Consider the following 23,519-nt stretch of genomic DNA (forward strand, 5'->3'; position numbering starts at 1 on the left):
CGAGCTATGGAGAAGCGATGGTGGGCTCGGATTCCGACGAATGGCTCGAGGCCATAAAATCCGAGAGAGGATCCATGTATAAAAGCAAAGTATAGACTTTGGAAGAAATACTTGATGGTCGTGAGGCTGTTGGGTGCAGATGGATTTTAAAAGGAAGACAGACAATGATGGTAAGTGTCACCATTAAGAAAGCTCGGCTTGTCGTTAAGATGTTTTCCGACAAGTTCAAGGAGTTGACTACGATGAGACTTTCTCACTCGTAGCGATGCTAAGAGTCTGTTGGAATTGTATTAGCAGTCTTGCAGATAGGATGTCAAAACATTGTTTCCTCGACGATTTTCTTGAGGAAAGGTTGTATGTGATACAACCAGAAGGTTTTTGTCAATCCTGAAAGATGCTAACAAGTGTGCAAAGCTCCAGCAATCCTTCTAAGGACTGGAGTAAGCATCTCGGAGTTGGAATGTACGCTTTGATGAGATGATCAAAGATTTTGGGTTTGTACAAAGTTTGTTAGAAACTTGTATTTACAATAAAGTGAGTGGGAGCGCTACAACATTTTTGATAAGTATATGTGAATGACATATTGTTGATCCGAAATGATGTAGAATTTCTGGAAAGCGTAAAGGGTTGTTTGAAAAGTGTTTTTCAATGCAAAACCTGGATTAAGCTGCTTACATATTGGGCATCAAGATCTATAGAGATAGATCAAGACGCCTGATGATACTTTCAAAGAACGCACACCTTGACATGATTTTGAAAGAGTTCAAAATAGATCAGCAAAGAAGGAGTTCTTGGCTGTGTTACAAGGTGTGAGTATTGAGTAAGACTCAAGACCTGACCACAGCAGAAGAGAGAGAAAGGACGAAGGTCGTCCCCTATGCTTTAGACGTAGGCTCTACAGTATGCTATGCTGTGTACCGCACATGAAGTGTGCCTTGCCATGAGTTGGTCAAGGGGTACAATAGTGATCAGGGAATGGATCACATAACAACGGTCGAATTTATGCTTAGTATCTAGTGGACTAAGGAATTTTCTCGATTATGGAGGTGAAAAGGAGTTCGTCGTAAAGGGTTACGTCGATGCGAACTTTGACACTAATCCGGATGACTCTGAGTAGTAAACCGGATTCGTATAGTAGAGCAGTTATTTGAAATGGCTCCAAATAGCGCGTGGTAGCATCCATAAGATGACATAGATATTCGTAAAGCACACACGGATCTGAAAGGTTCAGACACGTTGACTAATAACCTCTCTCACAAGCATAACATGATCAAACCAGAACTCATTGAGTGTTAATCACATAGTGATGTGAACTAGATTGTTGACTCTAGTAAACTCTTTGGATGTTGGTCACATGGTGATGTGACCTATGAGTGTTAATCACATGGCGATGTGAACTAGATTATTGACTCTAGTGCAAGTGGGAGACTGTTGGAAATATGCCCTAGAGGCAATAATAAAATGGTTATTATTATATTTCCTTGTTCATGATAATCGTTTATTATCCATGCTAGAATTGTATTGATAGGAAACTCAGATACATGTGTGGATACATAGACAACACCATGTCCCTAGTAAGCCTCTAGTTGACTAGCTCGTTGATCAATAGATGGTTACGGTTTCCTGACCATGGACATTGGATGTCGTTGATAACGGGATCACATCATTAGGAGAATGATGTGATGGACAAGACCCAATCCTAAGCCTAGCACAAGATCGTGTAGTTCGTTTGCTAAGAGCTTTTCTAATGTCAAGTATCATTTCCTTAGACCATGAGATTGTGCAACTCCCGGATACCGTAGGAATGCTTTGGGTGTACCAAACGTCACAACGTAACTGGGTGGCTATAAAGGTGCACTACAGGTATCTCCGAAAGTGTCTGTTGGCTTGGCACGAATCGAGACTGGGATTTGTCACTCCGTGTAAACGGAGAGGTATCTCTAGGCCCACTCGGTAGGACATCATCATAATTTGCACAATGTGACCAAGGAGTTGATCACGGGATGATGTGTTACGGAACGAGTAAAGAGACTTGCCGGTAACGAGATTGAACAAGGTATCGGGATACCGACGATCGAATCTCGGGCAAGTAACATACCGATTGACAAAGGGAATTGTATACAGGATTGATTGAATCCTCGACATCGTGGTTCATCCGATGAGAACATCATGGAACATGTGGGAGCCAACATGGGTATCCAGATCCCGCTGTTGGTTATTGACCAGAGAGTCGTCTCGGTCATGTCTGCATGTCTCCCGAACCCGTAGGGTCTACACACTTAACGTTCGGTGACACTAGGGTTGTAGAGATATTAGTATGCGGTAACCCGAAAGTTGTTTGGAGTCCCGGATGTGATCCCGGACGTCATGAGGAGTTCCGGAATGGTCCGGAGGTAAAGATTTATATATGGGAAGTCTTATTTTGGTCGCCGGAAAAGTTTCGCGCATTATCGGTATTGTACCGGGAGTGCCGAAAGGGTCCGGGGGTCCACCAAAGGGGTCCATCAGCCCCGGGGGGGGCACATGGGCTGTAGGGGTGTGCGCCTTGGCCTTTATGGGCCAAGGGCACCAGCCCCAAGAGGCCCATGCGCCAAGAGATAAGGGAAATGAAGAGTCCTAAAGGGGGAAGGCACCTCCGAGGTGCCTTGGGGAGGATGGACTCCTCCCTGGCCGCACCCTTCCTTGGAGGAAGGGCCAAGGCTGCGCCCCCCCCCTCTCCCTTGGCCCTATATATAGTGGGGGGGAGGGAGGGCAGCAATGTTGGTGATCGTAGCATAATTTTAAAATTTTCCTACGTTCACCAAGATGCATCTATGGAGTATACTAGCAACGAGGGGAAGGGAGTGCATCTACATACCCTTGTAGATCGCGAGCGGAAGCGTTCCAATGAACGTGGATGACGGAGTCGTACTCGCCGTGATCCAAATCACCAATGACCGAGTGCCGAACGGACGGCACCTCCGCGTTCAACACACGTACGGTGCAGCGACGTCTCCTCCTTCTTGATCCAGCAAGGGGGAAGGAGAGGTTGATGGAGATCCAGCAGCACGACGGCGTGGTGGTGGATGTAGCGGTTCTCCGGCAGGGCTTCGCCGAGCTTCTGCGAGAGAGAGAGAGAGGTGTTGCAGGGGAGGAGGGAGGCGCCCAAGGCTGTAGGTTGCTGCCCTCCCTCCCCCCCCCCCCTTATATAGGCCCCCTTGGGAGGAGGGGGCGGCCAAAACCCATCTAGGGTTGGGGGGCGGCGGCCAAAGGGGGAAAGGGGTTGCCTTGCCCCCCAAGGCAAGGGGGAAGTCCCCCCACCCTAGGGTTCCCAACCCTAGGCGCATGGGGGAGGCCCATGGGGGGGCGCCCAGCCCACTAGGGGATGGTTCCCTTCCACTTTCAGCCCATGGGGCCCTCCGGGATAGGTGGCCCCACCCGGTGGACCCCCGGGACCCTTCCGGTGGTCCCGGTACAATACCGGTAACCCCCGAAACTTTCCCGGTGGCCGAAACTGGACTTCCTATATATAATTCTTCACCTCCGGACCATTCCGGAACCTCTCGTGACGTCCGGGATCTCATCCGGGACTCCGAACAACTTTCGGGTTTCCGCATACATATATCTCTACAACCCTAGCGTCACCGAACCTTAAGTGTGTAGACCCAACGGGTTCGGGAGACATGCTGACATGACCGAGACGCCTCTCCGGTCAATAACCAACAGCGGGATCTGGATACCCATGTTGGCTCCCACATGTTCCACGATGATCTCATCGGATGAACCACGATGTCGAGGATTCAGTCAATCCCGTATACAATTCCCTTTGTCAATCGGTATGTTACTTGCCCGAGATTCGATCGTCGGTATCCCAATACCTTGTTCAATCTCGTTACCGGCAAGTCTCTTTACTCGTACCGCAATGCATGATCCCGTGATTAACGCCTTAGTCACATTGAGCTCATTATGATGATGCATTACCGAGTGGGCCCAGAGATACCTCTCCGTCACACGGAGTGACAAATCCCAGTCTCGATCCGTGCCAACCCAACAGACACTTTCGGAGATACCCGTAGTGCACCTTTATAGTCACCCAGTTACGTTGTGACGTTTGGCACACCCAAAGCACTCCTACGGTATCCGGGAGTTGCACGATCTCATGGTCTAAGGAAAAGATACTTGACATTGGAAAAGCTCTAGCAAACGAAACTACACGATCTTTTATGCTATGCTTAGGATTGGGTCTTGTCCATCACATCATTCTCCTAATGATGTGATCCCGTTATCAATGACATCCAATGTCCATAGTCAGGAAACCACGACTATCTGTTGATCAACGAGCTAGTCAACTAGAGGCTTACTAGGGACACGTTGTGGTCTATGCATTCACACATGTATTACGATTTCCGGACAATACAATTATAGCATGAATAATAGACAATTACCATGAACAAAGAAATATAATAATAACCATTTATTATTGCCTCTAGGGCATATTTCCAACAAGCAATACCTAAGCCCTGGCGCCTCCCTCTCCCTCCCGTGACACATCTCCCTCCTCCCGCAGCGCTTGGCGAAGCCCTGTTGGAATCCCGCTACTTCCACCACCACGCCGTCGTGCTGCTGGATCTCCATCAACCTCTCCTCCCCCCTTGCTGGATCAAGAAGGAGGAGACGTCGCTGCTCCGTATGTGTGTTGAACGCGGAGGTGCCGTCCGTTCGGCGCTAGGATCATCGGTGATTTGGATCACGACGAGTACGACTCCATCAACCCCGTTCTCTTGAACGCTTCCGCTCGCGATCTACAAGGGTATGTAGATGCACTCCTCTCTCTCGTTGCTAGATGACTCCATAGATTGATCTTGGTGATGCGTAGAAAATTTTGAATTTCTGCTACGTTCCCCAACAGCTGTACCCTACCGCCAGAGCCCGTGGCGGTAGGGGGTGTATATTTTCTGTAACGAGAAACGCCAGCGCCCCCTACCGCCACGGGCTCTGGCGGTAGGGTACAGCAGCCTACCGCCAGGGCCTGTGGCGGTAGGGTTTGGTCCCTCCTTCTCTCCTCTGTTCTTCTCCTCTGTTTTGCCCCATTTGTCGAATGTCAGCATAATATACCCAATTCTATCAAATATTAGAATGATCATCTCGCAAGCACATACATAACTCAATTCAACATAGTTCATTACATTCACGAATAACACATGTTCAAACTTATTAAAACATGACCCGGTTCGGATGACATCGGTTGAAACTAATAACTCATGCTCAACGGCACATTTTCTAAACAGGTAACATATTTCTCATACTTATCAGACGTTCAATTTGATCGTCACGCGCTTGATTACGCTTCAGTTGAAAGTCTGTGGATCCTGCCCAATGACCCAACACACCATTCGTTTCACGGAACCAAGCCCATGCAACACGGCGAGCGGGATTCTCTGACACGCCTTGTTTGATTGCCCATCCTATGACCTGGTCGGGTTTCCTCAAGTCCATCGCACGGAATTCTTCTTTGCTTGCAGTGAACGCAATCTCAACTGCCAAAGCGTGTCTGCAAGCATATTCCCGGTCTTGCAGCTCATCAAGCATCCTCTCTTTCTCCTTCACAAGCTTTCGGAAAGCTTTTTTCTCCTTAGCATCAGAAGGTTCCTTGATAAAGTGATATTTGTTGAAATCCTTCATGGCCGCATTTGCCTCATCACAACTCTTCAACCATGCTTCACATTCCTTCTTCAAGCAACGGTGTCGCTCCGCCATGATCTTCTCATACGCTATATTCATAGTCATGGATTGACTATCCATCCTACATGAATATACGGGTTTAAGATGACATAAACCAAAACATAAAATAAATTCAGTAGAGTACAACACTTGGTTACTTGATATGACATACAACACCAAGTTCTTAATGAGTTCAAATGTTAAGGGTACAAGTCATAGTAGTTCAAATGATGACCAAGCATAGGGTACATGTCATTATAGTCCAAATGACAAAGATTACATAGCCTCATGCAATTCTATGCGGCGTACGGTCCCGGGTTGCAACAAATAACATCATTTCTTTCTTTGACCCATGCCCAACGAGAAGCCCGGTTCTCGTCCGACGAGAATGGGTGGCGAACTAACCAATCAATGACCTGACCATGATTGCCCATGTCTATCTCAGCATATTCTCCCCTTGTCACACACAATGCAATTTGCATTGCAAGATCACGCCTACAATTTTTTCTGCCGTCTTGAGCTTCTTCATCTGCCTCTCCTTTTTTGTTATAAAATTTTCGGAACGGTCTTTATTGAAATAATTATATGAAAATGCCCTACACTCCGCATTCAACGCATCAATGGCTTCGATCCACAAGTTCATCTTTTCCTCAATCAATTCGCGTTCACGGTTCGCCGCCGCCTCAGCAGAAGTTTCAAAGAAAACGAACGGTGCCATCCTACATTTTGAAAAGTTGCTATTAAAGTAACTTAGCTTTAATTGCTTTCTTAAGCCTAACCCAATCCCAATTATGTACATTAAGACTAGCACTAGATCTAGGTACACAAACTATTCTACAAGCAATTCTAAGCACATCATACATAAGGAAATCACAAACATAAACCTAAATGGATCATAGTAATTGATTTGACCACACCAAAATGATGAACTAGGGTTTGCAATCAAATGAGCAAATGCAAAGTAAACAAAGATATCAGCCAATCAAAATGAGGGGAAATGAGAAAGCCACCTTGAGTGATGAAAATGGTAAGAATCCACCGGAGAAATCTCAAACAAATGAGAGAGATTTGGGAGGCTCTTGTGCTTCAAACAAAGAGGGGGGAGAGTTGAGCTCGGTGGAGAGGTGAAGTGGCCTGAATGAGTGGTTGAGAAGGGGGAGGAAATATCCAGCCCCTCCCCACCTTATCCACCACACAGGTCCCTACCGCCAGAGGGTCTGGCAGTAGGCAAAAGGGTCAGATCCCGAAATATTTTCGAACGGGGTCAGATCCTGATTTTGTTTGCAAAAAGGGTCAAAACACGAAATTTTGCCGATGAAGCCATGACGTGCGTTGGGTTATGTACCACTCCGAAGAAAAGAAAATAATCTAAACTCTCACGAGAAGTGTATGGATGAACCCGAATACATATGAACCCATTTTAAAAAACACATTTCTAAATGCTGAAAGAAATCTAAAACAAATTGCACAGGTATGTCTCCATGTGTGTGCATAAAGTTTCACGGAAAAATAATATTTTTTGTGGTATGTGTAAAAAAACAAAAAATTATGTTGTGAAAACATTATTTAGAAGCACTGAAATTTATCCTTTTTGTGGAAACAAAACAAAATGACATTCTTTTCACAAAACTTTATGCCGCACACACACATTTGCGAACATGTCTGCGTAATATTTTCTTTTAAATTTTTTTACATTTTAAAGCGTGCTTAAAATGCATTTTTGGAAAAATGGGTGCATATGCCCATGGCTTCAGGTGGTGCCCTCTCAAACTCTCACCTGCTTCTCTGTTTTCCCATCCCCCTCTTTGTCTCTCTCAACTACCCCAATTTTCCCATCTGATGCTGGACTTGGTGTGAGATCCTCCCAGAGTCCTCACACATAGCAGTGATGTACTTCCTCCGTCTCATAATATAATAGCACCCTTTTTGACACTAAAACGATGTTATATTATGGGCTGGAGGAAGTAGTGGCAAAGTCTAGTTTTTAAAATCAATAATTATCTACAAGTAGTTTGACAACCCGTGTATTTTTTGTCAATTAATATGGACAGTATCAGTATCTCTTATAGTACCAGTTGATAACTTTTGAAAAAATAATACGTATTAAAACGTTGAGAAGTAATCCCTCCATTCCTTTTTATGTTCCTTTTTATAAGGTGTATTTGTTTTTTAATAAAATTTCAAAATATAAGGTGCATTTCTTCTAATTCTTCATAATTCCCTTGTTAGCCCTCAAAAAAGGAAAATTATCACTAACCTGATTGTCTATATCTCTCCTTGGCAAAAGAAAGAAAATATCTCTCTCTTGATTGCATGTATCTCTTACTTTTCTAGACTAATTGATTTACTTGCCACTGAACAACAAATTTGCCAAGGGTAATTTCATCTGAACATGTCTATAATTATGTGTCTTAATCACCATGCCAAAAATAATACAGCTTACATAAAAAAAACTGAGGGAGTATTAATGACCGACGAGTCAACAGTTTGATAACTTACATATGGCAAACTAGAAAAAATCATTGAAACATACCAACATGAGATCCGATTTCGAAAATCTCATCACAACGGATTTAATCATAAAAACAGATCTTAATCCAGCTTTTGAATATTTTCTGGTTTATCTGTATGCATGCATTGTTGCAAAGGAATGAGATAGCAAGAACCACGGGTGATGAACCATTCATGCCGCAGTTACACTAGGAAAAAGTTTTATGCATGCATTGTTGCAAAGGAATGAGATAGCAAGAACCACGGGTGATGAACCATGCATGCCGCAGTTACACTAGGAAAAAGTGTTCGGTACTATTATTAGATTCGTAACGTTCGTCAAATATAACACTCCATTTGATAAACCAAACTGTAATTACACAACAACTGTGACCCTTAAACACCATCCTGTGATGTGGAAACGGACACTGCTTCTAGTCGACTTTCGTGAATAATTTTATCTTCACGTATCACAATTTGTGAAAGTAGGGTGACAACGACCAATCAAGCAGCCACTTTAACATGTATGAAGACCAGTCCCAACAAATCAGCTCAGCTTCATCGAAGCTATCTGGGTAGCAAGCTCCATTGCCTCCTTGACCCGAGAAGCATCACTTCCCTGCATTGCAGGATTCACAGATATTAGGCAACGACAATTAGTAGACTTTGACCAAAGGGGCTTCTCTTATAAAGATTAAACAATGCCTCACCTGGCCCTGGGCGAGACCATTCTTGCCGCCGCCTCCTTTTCCCTTGAGTGGTGCGATTGAAGGTGTAAGCCAGTCCAACACCTTGAAGCCATTGGGTGCATCCGGAGGTACGCCGGCATAAATAACAGCCTTGTTTGATGCCTCATCTGTGCTGAATACCATTATCGGCAAACCCTGGAAAAGTCGAACCCATGAGGTCACCAGCACATCCGACACAAGGAATACAACTTTAATGTTTTAATTCATACAAAAATAAATTGTTGGAGCAAGTTGGAAATTATGCTGAATCTACAGTGATTTTTACATGATGGGGATACTACTTGACAGAAATGGATTGGAGTACCCACCTTGAAACGGTTCATGGCTTTGACAACTGCTTCCCGGACAGCAGTGGTGTCAAGACCCACATCAGCATGAGTAACACAGAAGGTTTTTCCTTCAGAAAGAGCAGCTTCTGCAGCATCTATGGCAATCTTGACAGCCTTTTGGATATTTTCTTCACCCATTTTCTTCTTCGCCTTCCTAAGTTGATCCTGATATATGCAACAGCTGTAATCAGCTTTCATTTTAACTACGAACAGAATACCAAATATCATAAATACTTCTCTTTGACAAGATGCACCAAATCAACTGAAACATTTACAGACCTCCAGCTTTGAGATATTGCCTTTTAGATCAGCTTTCCTTGCAGCTGGGATAGCAGCTGCATCCAGTGTATTCTTGATGGACCCAATTTTCTGATGAAGAAACATCATTCTTAGATACGGTCTAATACAAAGCAGATCAGAAGGAAATAGCTACAAAGTACAATGGACATCATCTATTTATATAAAGGCTTAGGACATAATATTTCCAAGAAAACAAACAAAAACCACAGTAACTTCTAATGATATCCATTATCCAATTTGTCAGAGTAACACAACCATATAGCTCACAGCCTCATACTAAGAGAGACAAGCACACTTAGTACCTTCTCCAATGTGGCTCCTTCCAGTTTAGATGCCTCATTAATATCAGTATCGATAGATGATGCCAGCTTCATAGACTGGGAGGCACACTCAGCAGTAACAGCCGTTATCCTCCGAACACCTTTTGCGATACCCTCTTCAGATATGAGGGCAAATGCCGCAGCATCTCTAGTGTTTGAAATGTGTGTACCTGGTATACAAAAACTTTAGATGACATAAACACACAAATGTAGAATTACATAGAACAGAGTAGTAAATATACCTCCACACAGCTCAGTCGATATGGATAACCATTCTTTGCTTTCAGGGTTTGCAAGCAGATCTTCCACTTTGCGACCAATTGATACAACTCTTACAGGATCAGGGTAGATCTACAAAGTCCATATGCAAAACGAATTACACGAAACAACAGGTCAGGCAAACAAGGTATTAGAACATGGGATGTCAAGCTGGGTAAGAGGACGCACTTCACCAAACACAGCTCGCAGACCATTTATGCGCTTTGCGTCAGCTAATTTTATTTCTTGTGCAGATACCTCCAGCTCATCCTTTATTTGTTGGTTCACTATATACTCAATTTTTCTCAAATCTTCGGGCTGAACAGGTTTCCCTGTTATGTACCAACAGTTGAGTTGACAAGCTGAGGAAAAACATCATGTGAATACAATATAAAAAGAATCACAGCATACCATGGGAGAAATCAAATCTCAGCTTCTCTGGAAGAACAATGGAACCTTTCTGGTCAACATGGTCACCAAGTACTTCCTACACTTACAATAGTGAAACCATCATGAATGCAAAAAAAAAAGTACTCCTTGTAAAATCTGAGAGGCTTGAAAACATACCCTTAGAGCAAAGTTCAGCATATGGGTACATGTGTGGTTTGGAGCAATGAGAGTACGCCGTGTGTAATCAACCTACCAAGAGTAATAGAAGTATCGCCATGTGATTTAGCAAATTTCACAGGTTAACTGATTCGGTATAAAGAAATTAATCAGTAAAGAATGTTACCTTGCATTTCACTTCATCGCCAACAGACAATGCCTTGGAGTCCGGCCCTTCCAGAAATGAACCGATATGCAGGACATAGCCAGCAAACACTTGGACATTGTTTACAGTGAAAGATCCAGATGGCCCCTCGATACTCCCAGTGTCATAGATCTATTCCAAAAATATCATATGGCATGTCAAGAGAATTCATACAATGCATGGTGCAACTCTCAACAAACATGCAGGAGAGCTGTGTATCGTTCATTAAAAAGAGGAAAAGTTTATATATACAACCCCAAACCCCACACAAGAAAGAGGTCACATGCGCTTCTTTGAAATAGAACAAGAAACGACCATGGCAGCACGGTGACTTCAAATAATTGAGAAAACATCAATGGCTGTTGAATGCAAATTGCAACGTTTGTTGTGCAATATACGGGTATTAATTTAGTCAACATTTTACTGAAAAACTTGAAGCCAGTGTATTGTACGGGCAACTTCAAAGTCCTCAACACTATTGTATACAACCGCAATGTGGTGTTTGAAATGGTGTAATGACAAAAATACTTCAAGCATATACTCCCTCCGTGCCATAATATAAAAACGCTCTTATATTATGGGACGGAGGGAGTATTTATGAGTGCTGTAGATTATTAGGATGACGTGCAACAAACAACACAGGATACCAATCAGATTTCAACCAATGGGAGGTATCACTCTTCAGGGTGCATTAATCATTTTTGGTTATAGTTACAATCAAAGAATAACTTTCAAACAGAAATTATGTGTCTACTTTACTAATGAATCAATATAGGTCAACATAATTCTGTTAAAGCTAACAAAAAATACTGTCATGTGGGGCCATTGCTACAGGAGGATACCCCATCAGACATCAGCTCAATAGTTACTATAGAAAATATCTAACTTGCAAACTAAGGTAGCTATCGAGCTGATGTCAGCTGGGGTTTCTTCCTATAGTAATGGCCCCACGTGACTTAAAACAACAGAATACCATGCTTATTCAGTAGATAAGCTGATAATTCATAGCATGATTGCAACTCTAGAGGTGATTGCAATTGGCGTTTTCATTCAACACATCAACATGACACTGTCAAACGTGAAGTTGTACCTGACCACCCTGTTCTGCATAGAAGCTTGTACTTTCCAAAACCAGACCAAAGTCTTCATCACCAGATGCAGTGGCTATGAATTCTGAGCCAGTATAGATAGCTTTCACTACACTGCTATGTACCTGCAAAATGATTTTAGGTATATCGGTCATATAACCAATATATAAGTGTTCAGCCACGGTGCAAAATATGAACACTGCAAAAACAATCAAAAGCTTGCAGCCACGTAAATTCACTACTTGAAGGTGATTTGAAGTGGGGGTTGCTTTCTAAATGTTTGGGCCAAACTAGAATGGAAATTCTACGAAATCCCAAACAGGCACTGAAATATCGGAAAGAACTGTACCTAATAGCCAAACCACAACTAGATAATCTACTCCCTCTGTTCACTTTTGTAAGTCGTTTAAGACAGCTGAAAATTGAACTGTTTTAGGTACTGTCTTAAATGTCTAAAAGGTCTTACAAAAGTGAACGGAGGGAGTAACTAATCATCTAACCTTGTGTTGGAATTTTGGGCTATCATTTGTGCTGTCAAGTCCCTGATTGCGCAGCTGCGACGTAGCATTTGCATCCAGGACAATAGATTTACCACCAGCCTGCAAGAAAAACATATAAAACAAAGTCAGAAATAAGTATGATATAAACAGACTAAAGTTGCCCAATGAATTGAGCATCACTGGCATATAAGAGATGCTAGGTTTAGTTAAATACAACATCATTAAACAACAAAGTGCAGGGATAATACTTGGATAGCATAAAAGACCACAAGCGAAGGATTAAGTTTTATATTTAAGGAGAAATGAACACAACCTTGTAGCGAGCATTCCTAGCCTTTTGCCTTGCTTCTTCCATAGAAGCATTAAAACCCTCCATGTCAACAGATAGCCCGAAGTCAACTGCCATGACCTATGAGATAGGAAACAACGACGATACCAGAAAAGACAATAAAAGCTTTATCAAGTTTAACGACATAAACATGAAAAGTATATCACTGCCAAATTAATTTGATTAAATTTACTGATGAAAACATGAAGAACAAACCTCAGTCAAATCAATTGGATAACCATAGGTGTCCCACAGAACAAATGCATCCTGAAAGAACAAATAATGGTTGCAATACATGAAGGATAGCAATATAAACTTGAAAAGTTCAGCAGGATGTAACAGAACATTGATAAACGTGACCGAAGTATGATTTAAGAGACATATTTCTATGTAGTGGACTCCGATTCTTAAAATAAGGACGAAAAAAAGAATTATTCCACATTATTGTAGAGAATATTAACAAGTTTTCCAAATAGTCGAATTCCTTAGTTTTGACATGTTTCTCAAATACGAAGGAATGAATAGAAACTAGGGAGGGAAGGCTACACACCCAAGAGGCACAGATAAACTAGCTCTCTGGCTGACAAAGCACTAATCTAACATATGATGCCTACTTTTCATACTAATTTTAGATGCAACGACTAATTGGAAAGTCTCTCATGTCTCCAGCTAATTTCTCCAATAGCCACGAGCCTCTCCACCACGGTAGGAAGAGCCCCGTCAATGCTTAGGTGCGCAGTGTTCAGAGCTGTAACCAACCTTGCAAAATAATTGTTCCAACATTCGATTGAGCTATGGATGGATGAAGGAGAACCAGATTGATAAGTGCATGGCTTGGTATAGGTCTGGGACTGAGGGGTAGAGACCTTGCCCTCATCTAACCACCGGTAAGGGTGCAAGCAGAGCGGATAGAGATGCTCAACGGATGAGTGCCTGGACATGAATATGGAGTGAACTACGACCAAATATGGTCGGCAGCAAACAATGCTCTAATCGAAAACAGAAACATAAATAATGCTCAACGGATACCACTAAACACGATAGCTCTAAGTCTAGTTAGATATATAACTGTGCCAAATATATTTTTTAGGTTGAGCGAAATGAACCTACACCTATCATTTGCCTGATTTTGATGCTAGGTGAGGAGGTTGCAATAACAGAGGTGCATGTTGGCCTAGTGAGGACCAAGCAATCACAGCAAGAGGTTCAGTGCACATCGCCTCCATCCCCTGTACTACGGGTGCTCCTCCCATTGATACTGCAACACCAGCTGCCCGGACACCGACGCATGCCGCCAGCTCCCCCTGTGTGTCCGTCGATAATTTGTGATGCCCCCCTCATCATATAGGAGGCACAGGATACAACGCGCCCGACTCCACACAAACCATAACCTGTCAACACTCATTACAACTTGATGTCCAGCTGTAAAAAATATACGAAAAACTCAACACAAGGCCCGGACCAATCTTTCTATAACCAACAAGCCCCAATTAACAGCCAGCACAGCCCATGTTAACATCCCACAGGCAGGCTTCACATCCATGTATTGTGTTTCCTCTAAAGCAAGCAATGCAACCACCAGGATCACCTGAAGCCAGCAGACAAGCTCACAAATGAGCAGGTGGGAGTCTCACCAAATAGTGTGTTGAATACTATCTGATCAAAATCCTACGAGTCGACGAGTCGTTCCGAGGTTGAGACTCATAGACTAAGCGTGACTACTCGACACTAGTCGACACTGAAGTTGTGAATCATAGACTAGTCGACACTGAAGTGTAGTCGGCCCTGGAGTTGAGACTCATAGACTAGTCTTGACTAGTCCTTGAGGACTCATAATCCATGAATCCTGGTATCCTGGTTCCGGCAGATAGTGCCTATACAATGTTAAAACCACATCCGAGAATAACTACCGATACTGTATCCGTCAGATATCCAAGTTCTGGTTCCTAACGCCATTGTTAAGGGGTTCGTCAGTTTGTTGATATTCGAACCATTTTCACCCCTGCCAGGCATTTTCATTAAAGGATAGTTAGGCTTTGAGCCATTGTTCTTAATGCGGTAAGGCGACCCAAGGCGAGCACTCACCGCCCTGACGACTAAGCGCTGCAAGGTACTGCCAGGGCGCTTGCCGAGCATCCAAGGCGGGACACCTTAAAAACAATGCTCTATGGCGTACTGGAGAGGGAGGGAAGGGCTAGATATATCCAGATTAATCCTCACTATGAAAATGGATGACAATGCAACCGCTCTAGCAAAGGATAAGAACATATTCCAAATATTTTAATATGAAATATATGCATCTTACTAATCAGGATACCTTGACTCCAACTTCATAATTTATATTATCTCCTAATTACCATCACTTGCCAATGGACCCTTTCCCCCCTTTTGTCCAATGAGATAACACAACACGTGCTCACACAACAAACAAACTATATATCTGCTTAGGTGCAAACATCTTCTAGTGAAAACAAAATAAATCAACTAATCTGGTGGTAATTCAAAACCAAAGCACTTGCCTGGCCACTAAGTACTGCCCCGCCATTCTCCTTGACAGCATCTGCAGCTTTCTTAAATCTCTCATACCCCTGAAAATTACACCAACAGCACACTCAGTTAACTGGCTGAACAGCGACCAGAAATGACAACACATATTATGATGGTTTTAAGAAAAGAATGGCCAATTAAACTTCAACTGTAAGCTTTCTTAGTCTCTATATGAAATACAATGACAATGCGCCTAGTAGGAACTACCCTTAAAATACAAACATGATAAACAGAATCATGCCCATGTAGAAACCAAATAAATTGGATTATAATTAGTCATTTCAGAGAAAAGATGAGACAATTTATCGTGTATGCTAATTACTGTGATTGAACTATTGAAGTTTGCTAAGCTGCCGTAAACCAAGATCGAAACGATCATCATGGATATGTTCCTTAATGTGTAGTGTTAAAACAAGGCACTGCCTGGTTACTCAGCACAACACGTTAATATATATAAAGCCTGTAGCAGTATCGCACGAGCAAAACAGTGGTACAGAAGATACAAGGTATAAACTGGCCCAGAGTCTCCGGCAACTACAAAAACAAACTGGCTAAATTACTTTGAGACTGGCACATGTTCAGAAGGATAAAGTATGCTTCACAGAAAAGGATGAAGTATGAGAACACTGCCTAAGAGTGTGCAAAGACTCGGATTTGATTGCAATGAAATTACACCAACAAACTTCACTTGGGCTAAATTGATGTTACTGTTATGCAATACTCCAGGCAAATAATAATACCTTCGCTAGAGTGTTCTCAAAGCTTGCCTCTTCGTCCTTAATTATATCTTTAATCTTCTTTTCATTGTCTTTCAGCTCAGGAAACACATCACCCATCACTCGGACAAAAACATCTACAAGGCTGTACGAGCAAGACACAAAATAATGGTAAATCAAATGCCAGCTTCGAAAACCAAAAGATGAGAGAGAGAGAGAGATGCCAGTCGCCGGAAATATGGAGAGAGAATCAGAAACAACTTGAAAAATTGATGCAGAAGTAAAAACAAAAAGGTTTAGTTGGACATATATAGCACTTTCCATGTAAAATTAGACCATCAATGAAATTATTGCTGGTCAACCGTCAGAATCTGACTGTACACATTCTAAGATAACAATAATTTTACAATCGTGAGAGTGATAGTTAATTAATAAATAAATATTCAAGTTATGGCAAATACAGCAGTTCCAGAACACACACTCAAGCATAGGACAGTGATGTCCAAGAATCCACGCCATCAGACCTATTAAGATAGTCATGAAAAAAAACGCCCCTAGGCATCCGCTTAAGTGTGCTTAGGTGCTAGGCAACAACAGAACGCCTAGCGCTTAATCATCCTAGGTGTGCGCTTACTCCCTCCGTCCGCGAATAAGTGTACATCTAGCTTTTGTCCTAAGCCAAAGTTTTAAAATTTTGATCAACTTTAAGGAAAAGAGTAGTAGCATATATGACATCAAATTGGTACATTATGAAACTACATTTCAAAACGAATCTAGTGATACTAATTTAGTGCCATAAATGCTGCTACTTTTCTCTATAAAATTGGTCAAAGTTTTAAAACTTTGACTTGGGAGAAAAGCTAGATGTACACTTATTCGCGGACGGAGGGAGCAGATGAGATAGGCGCCAGGCAATGGCAAAACGCACTAGCACTTTTTTTCCCTGCGAGTGAAATAACTTTCAAAACCATGCCTCATTATCAGGACCAAATGCTAGTTATTATAAAGCTTTGCTAGCAAAAAAAATGTACACATGAACCTAAAACAAAAGGCATCGCAGGAACAATGGTATTGTGCACACAAGCAAGCAGCCGACACAGATAAGTCCAGTGCCAAGTTATGCCCCACGAACCCAAACCCAAATTAAAGTAACACATAGCACATGACCCTGGGTTCATAATAAATTAACTAAAATTGTGTGTGAACATAGTTTTTTTTATTGTCATATGACATTCCTACAGTCATTCTCATAAGCCTTGCATTACATTTTTAGCCTTCTGGGTAAACAAAAAGCTATGCAAATATATCATCAAAAAGAGTGTACAGAATACAGCAGATGCAGATTACAGTTCTTACGAGCTAAAAAATCCTTGCTTTGCCATCAATTTTTGATGACCAAAGTGAACAGCACGTCTAAGTATACGCCTTAGAACATACTCCCTTCCCTCATTTCCTACAGAAAAACTCATATTAGAACAAAGAAACGTCATTGTATAATACAAAACAAAGCCCTGAAACATTGTAATTTGTAAATGCAAGAAAAATACAATAGCTCAGTAGTTGCGACAAAAAAAAAATCAGTTCTACACCATCCTCACTAGATAGGTTGACCAAGATGGTGGATCCACCAAAAACAATCCCATTAAACTGAATGAAGACAATAATATATTTTCTGCAGTTGTTCTGAACCTTTATTACCGAAATACTCCCTCCATCCCTAATTACTTGTCTTAGATTTGTCTAGATACGAATGTATCTATCTAGACACGTTTTAGTGTCGTATCTAGAAAAATCTGAGACAAGATTTTTGGGACGGAGGTAATATTATGTAGCTGCAACAAATGTGCACCATATCATATTATTTTGCAGCTATATACTCCCTCTGTTCCTAAATATATGACGTTTCGGGAGTAGATCCAACTGGTGATTTCTATTGCATAAACAGCAAGCAAGAGAGTCATTAACTGCTCACTTCATATTATATGTCATTCTGGACTACTAATTAATATTGTCTCACATCCATATCTGGCCCAATTCAACGTATCCTTGCCATATTTATTCCAAGTCTGGCCCAATTCAACATATCCTTGCCATATTTATTCCAAGTCTGGCCCAATTCAACATATCCTTGCCATATTTATTCCAACAAGCACCCATCACTTAATTACAACACCCAACCACTAGCGCCAACACTTCCACCATGCAAAAGACAGTCGAAATAAGGCTTAATTGGTATTTCACACATAAATTCATGTGACAAGAACTATAACAACTCAGGGGTCCATTTGAAATCTATAAATTTTGGTTCGCAATGAACTAAGCCCATAAAAAATTAGCAGGTATGACTTCATATTAACTAGAAGGGAAATAATGCATTTCTTCCTAAAATAGAAAATGCAAGTTAGGTCCCCAAACTAGTGATTTTGACACTTGGATACTTAAACCAAAATTAATCATTCAAGTCCAAAAAACCTAGCCTCTCGTAGAGTGACTAATCATTTTGGCTGACAATGGGTACTACAATGATCTATCTGTTCTCATTCAAATTCTTCAAAATTGGATATGATGAACTATTGGTAACTTTATGTCTACATACTTCATTTTATTCCAGTGCCACATCCATATCTTGAATAAAAAATATCTTACATATGTAACAGAAAATTTAGGAGCATAATAAGTTCAAAATAATGTCTAGTTTAAGGAACCAAAATAACATAAGCGCACAAGCTCGTTATGCTCACTTGTGGACAGATATGAAATAGAACTACTTTAACATCCTGTTGTGCAGGATGCAATGCAGCAAGCAACTTAACAAGCATTTAGGTGTATTGTTATTATTCCATCTTTTTACAGAAACTAACCATACTTATAAATGGATGGCAATCATTTTAAATCATGTATCCCCAACCAAAACAGTATGAACTCACCAGGTTGAGAACCATCAGCGATAGCAAAAGAAAGGGTTCTTATGTGATCTGCAACAACCCTATATGCCATATCAACTTTCCCAACATCATCAGATCCCACTTTACCAGAGTATGGTTGAATTCCAGCGCCTGCCAGCTGCATTCATAGTGCATACTGAATTAACAATGGATATCATTTACTTTAGGCAACAATTAATTACTGCAGAAAAATACTGTTGCCACAACTCATAAGCATAAAAGAAGCTGCAAGTGTGCACAAAATACCTTGTGGATGGCATCAAATAATGGCATGAATACGTCTGTATCGTAATTGCTCATTTTATTCTGAAGGATAGATGTTAAACGCTCGAAGCCCATTCCAGTGTCAACGTGTTTTGCTGGCAAGGATCTCAAAGTACCATCTGATTCCCTGTTGAACTGGGTATTAAAACAGCCAAATGTCAGTGCATACAACAGATAAATAAGCAAATAGGTGTGCACACATTGAACAGAGTAACTGACATTGTATTGGGATTAAAGCTTGACAATCTGGAAAGAAATGGGGAAAATAGCATGTTAACCTGAATAAACACAAGATTCCATATCTCAATACATGTAGGGTCATCATTATTCACTAATGAAGCTGCGTCACGATTGCCAATACGATCAAAATGGATCTCTGTGCATGGCCCACAAGGACCTGTGTCACCCATCTCCCAAAAATTATCCTGCTCAAAGAATACATCGTTTCAAAAAGTGTTCTTTAGTAGGGAAATTCAGTCAATAGTTAGGCCCAACAGAAACGAAGAAAGTGAAACTAATACAACATAATGTCCACAATAGATAGGAGCTCGACCAACAAACCAAGCACATCCAGGATACCTTGCAACCGAAAGGCAGAACTCTTTCATTAGGTAGATACTTCAACCATATGTTTTTCGACTCGGTATCCGGAGCGAGACCAGCTTTCTCATCACCACCAAAGTATGTTGCATAAATTCTATCAGTGGGCAATTTGTAGACCTGTACATATGAAATAGCAAACAGTATGTAGTAAGAAGGTGGCCAGTGTTTAAAATCAGTGGGAAATTTGTACATCTAAAGTTTTTGACATCATTTTCTTATTTTTGCTTGTTCGGATAGATTTATGACCAAAGTGGACCCAACTTTCAGTTAAATTTTACTGATCCATAATCTGATGTAGAAGTACAGTAGTGCATACTAACGCGCGAGCGATCAAAAGGGGGAGTGAAGGCAAGAACCCGATACCTGGGTGAGGAGCTCCCATGCATACCCGATGGCCCCCTCCTTGAAGTAGTCTCCGAAGGACCAGTTCCCGAGCATCTCGAAAAAGGTGTGGTGGTAGGTGTCCTTCCCCACGTCGTCGAGGTCGTTGTGCTTGCCGCCGGCGCGGATGCACTTCTGGGTGTTGCAGGCGCGGCTAAGGCGGCCAAGCTGCGAGTCCGGGGCGGCGGTGCCGAGGAATACGGGCTTGAACTGGTTCATCCCGGCGTTGGCGAACAAGAGCGTGGGGTCGTCGACGGGTACCACGGGGCTCGACGGCCATGGCGTGTGCGACTTGGACTTGAAGAAGTCGATGAAAACCTCCCGGACCCGGGCGGCCGTCCAATCCGACGGCACCTCCATCGGAGGGCCGACGATGGCAGTGGCGGTGGCGGCGACCGCAGATGCTCGCGACGAGGAGAGGCGGATGGCGGCGGCGGTGGCAGGCAAAACCCTAGCGTTGGGCTTGGTGATGAGGAGGAGGCGGCACGCTGTCAGGGCCGGGTGCAACATACAGAAGCTTCAGTTAATGAACGGTCAGGATGAAAGAAGGAGATATCAACGGCTCGCTTAGTTTTTTTTTCTCGAGAGACAACGGCTCGCTGATTCTGTTTACAATCCAGCGTTGACGATTAAAACGAACGAGGTGTTTGGCTACAGAAATGGTAAACGTAATCAGATCACAGCCTTTAAGGAGGTGTAATCAGTTTTTTGCAAGCTTGTTTGGTTCACATTCGGGTAAAGGAATCCATTGCCATCACCCTGCTCTTCTTGCTCGGCCCTGTTGCTCGCCGGCCGCCATCCTCCCCGTAGATGGCTTGCTCTTGCTTGACCCCAGCCAACCAGGATCTCAAACGCCGTCGGCTCCCGGTTGTCCCCGAGATCAAGCGTCGCCGGCCGCTCGGATCTTGTGCATCGCCGGCCGTCCGCGAAATCAAGCATCGCCGACCGCCCCGAGATCAAGCGTCGCCGGACGCTCGGGTCTTGCGCGCCGTCGGCCGTCCTCGAGCATGTGCACTATCGGCCGCCGCTGATGTCAAGCGCCGCCAGCCCTTCCCGATCACAAGCGTCAACGGCTACCCCGATCTTGGAGGAGAGGCGGCGGCGACGGACGAGGAGGAAAGGGTCGGGAGGGGAGGAAGAAGGGGTCGTGCGGGGAGAGAAGGGAACGGTACCGCAATTGCCGGTGGAGGGTGAGCCGTATCGATCAATAACTAGGTTGGACCTGTTTACGGAGGGAAGTGTTTATGGTGTGCATTAAACAAATGCAAGTAACGTTTCCCCTTTATAGCGTATAAAGGGATGACAGGTAAAAAATGCTGAAACAAACACCTCCGAAGTTTAGAGCCTCTACAACCCGACCCAGCTAAAGCCGAACCTCATTTGCAAATCATCAAATATATACAATTTACATGCAACTTAAAATCTAATCTAATTCTTTATGGGCGACCGTCCTTGTTGTCCCCTCGGTATACTTGTCAGACGGCCACGAGACCTGCGAAGTGAAGGTCCTGTCGTCGGCGAGGTACAGTAGGACATGAGACACGGACTATCCCACATGGGACACGAGGCATCGCCGTCTCTCATGCCCTACTCCTCGTCGGAGCCCGCGGCCTCGAAGTCGCCGGTGGAGATGAGGTACACGATAGACGTGGATGGGCCGGCCTCGTGGTCGGAGCCCGACCCCTACACCCTTGGAGTGTGGCGCGAGGCGACACCCACGCGACTCCGCCTCCGCAGCCTCCGCCTCGAGGGCTGCCGCGGCCACCAGCGTCGTGTGCCTCATATTGCAGGCACGCCCCGCGGTATTCGCAGATAGTTCCTGAGCCATGTCGGCGTTGATCTCCGACTAGGAGCCCGATGGCTCGGGGACGATGGGCCAACGAAGGGGTTGCGCCTCCACCCTGAGGTTGCAACACTAGGCAATGGTCACCGCTTTCGGCGAGCCTGTGGTCATGCGCCTCCAGTCCCCAGCCCTATGGATCCAACCGTCATTTGAGTGCACACAATGGATTCCCTCTAGATCGAGTCCGAGCACGGTCGGGCGCACTCCTACCAGGAGCGGCAGAGAGCCATGCGGACGGCCATCTCCTCCTCAACCTCGCATGGGACGAGGTTCCAGTCGATGGATCGGGACATCTCGAAGTCGGATCCACTTTTCGTGATGTCGAAGAAGGCCAGAATTCACCGGACATGAGCTTTGGGCGGAGAGGAGTGAAGCAGAGTGGTGGCTATGGTTTGGTCTAGAGTGCGGATAAGGATGAATATATGTGGGGTCGGGGTGGGCCATAGTGGGTCGGATCCAACATGGCGAACGTGTCGGGGCATCCCGTACCCACCCCATATGTGGACTGGGTATGGGAGGTGTCGGTCAGCCCAGACGTTTGGGCTGCGTTCAGGTTGGCCAGTTGGGCGGCTTTTTTCTGCCCGGGCAGGCCACCCGAACATTTGGGCATATATGGAGCGTCCGGATCTAGTCTGGCATCCCCGAACACATCGTCGAAAGGGGAATGACTAAGATAAAAGTTGAGCTTGTGGTCAAAAAAACAGAAAAGGCAATCTGAGCCGCCAAATTGAAGATAGATGCTACAAAATATGGTGGAGCAATATGTGTGGACATTTAGCAAAAAGGACCCTCGCTCCTTGTTAATTTGCTTCTGATGTCCTTCTCCGAACGCGATCCCCTCTGCGGCGGCGACACAGGTGGTGGAACTCCCTACCCTAACGGTGTAACATCTCCCACCTTCTCGCCAAGTCCCTCTACCTCGTTGGTGGTACGGATCCGATGCCTAGCTGTGAAACTAAGCATAGTGTTGGTGTTGTCACATCTCCGCTTTGACGGCTCCTAAGAGCATCTTTAATAGATGTTGTATATTTGGAGATGGAAAAGTAGGTGTTGTATAATTTACATCACCGGAAAGTGCTTTTACATCTTTAAAAAAGAGCCAACTCCAATAGATCATGTATATTTGGCGATGTAAAACTACTACTCTAATGGATGATGCATATTTGAATATGTAAAATGGGATACAACCGTGCGGCAGCCTACAACCACTACACAGCCGCATCATTTCGAAAACAAAACATCATATAGAGAAAAAATTCATAATTCTACAACCGAAAGTGCATCATATTAATCAGAGTTTGAAATCTTACAACAAAAGTGCATCATATCTGTTGAAAATATACCCTGGAGGCAATAATATTATATTATTATATTTCCATATTCATAATTAAGAGTTTATATCCTATG

General features: G+C 43.4%; 1 protein-coding gene across 1 annotated transcript; it reads right to left on the minus strand.

The window, feature by feature from the left end:
- Positions 1-8,480: 8,480 nt before the first annotated feature.
- Positions 8,481-20,800, minus strand: LOC109757776 (alanine--tRNA ligase). The gene is made up of 22 exons (XM_020316603.3): positions 20,252-20,800; positions 19,865-20,005; positions 19,564-19,710; positions 19,268-19,420; positions 19,004-19,139; positions 17,433-17,529; positions 16,101-16,221; positions 15,333-15,401; positions 13,030-13,080; positions 12,799-12,894; positions 12,486-12,584; positions 11,988-12,110; positions 10,880-11,029; positions 10,714-10,785; positions 10,558-10,633; positions 10,336-10,478; positions 10,131-10,239; positions 9,871-10,058; positions 9,548-9,637; positions 9,248-9,433; positions 8,901-9,074; positions 8,481-8,809 (listed from the first exon to the last, which is right to left on the minus strand). The coding sequence occupies exons 1-22, from the start codon at positions 20,777-20,779 to the stop codon at positions 8,738-8,740; spliced, it is 3,021 nt and encodes a 1,006-aa protein (XP_020172192.1). The 5' UTR covers positions 20,780-20,800; the 3' UTR covers positions 8,481-8,737.
- Positions 20,801-23,519: the final 2,719 nt, after the last annotated feature.

The sequence above is a fragment of the Aegilops tauschii genome, chromosome 4 (genome assembly GCF_002575655.3).
Source record: "Aegilops tauschii subsp. strangulata cultivar AL8/78 chromosome 4, Aet v6.0, whole genome shotgun sequence".
In the NCBI taxonomy this organism is placed as follows: domain Eukaryota; kingdom Viridiplantae; phylum Streptophyta; class Magnoliopsida; order Poales; family Poaceae; genus Aegilops; species Aegilops tauschii.

Bases quoted from the DNA above. Each gene is read 5' to 3' on its own strand.
- LOC109757776 (XM_020316603.3), bottom strand. From the start codon at position 20,779: ATGTTGCACCCGGCCCTGACAGCGTGCCGCCTCCTCCTCATCACCAAG. The intron at 19,711-19,864 runs GTATCCTGGATG...TTCTTTGAGCAG, and splicing joins TTCTGCCTTTCGGTTGCAAG to GATAATTTTTGGGAGATGGG. The intron at 9,434-9,547 runs GTCTGTAAATGT...TGCATATATCAG, and splicing joins GCAATATCTCAAAGCTGGAG to GATCAACTTAGGAAGGCGAA.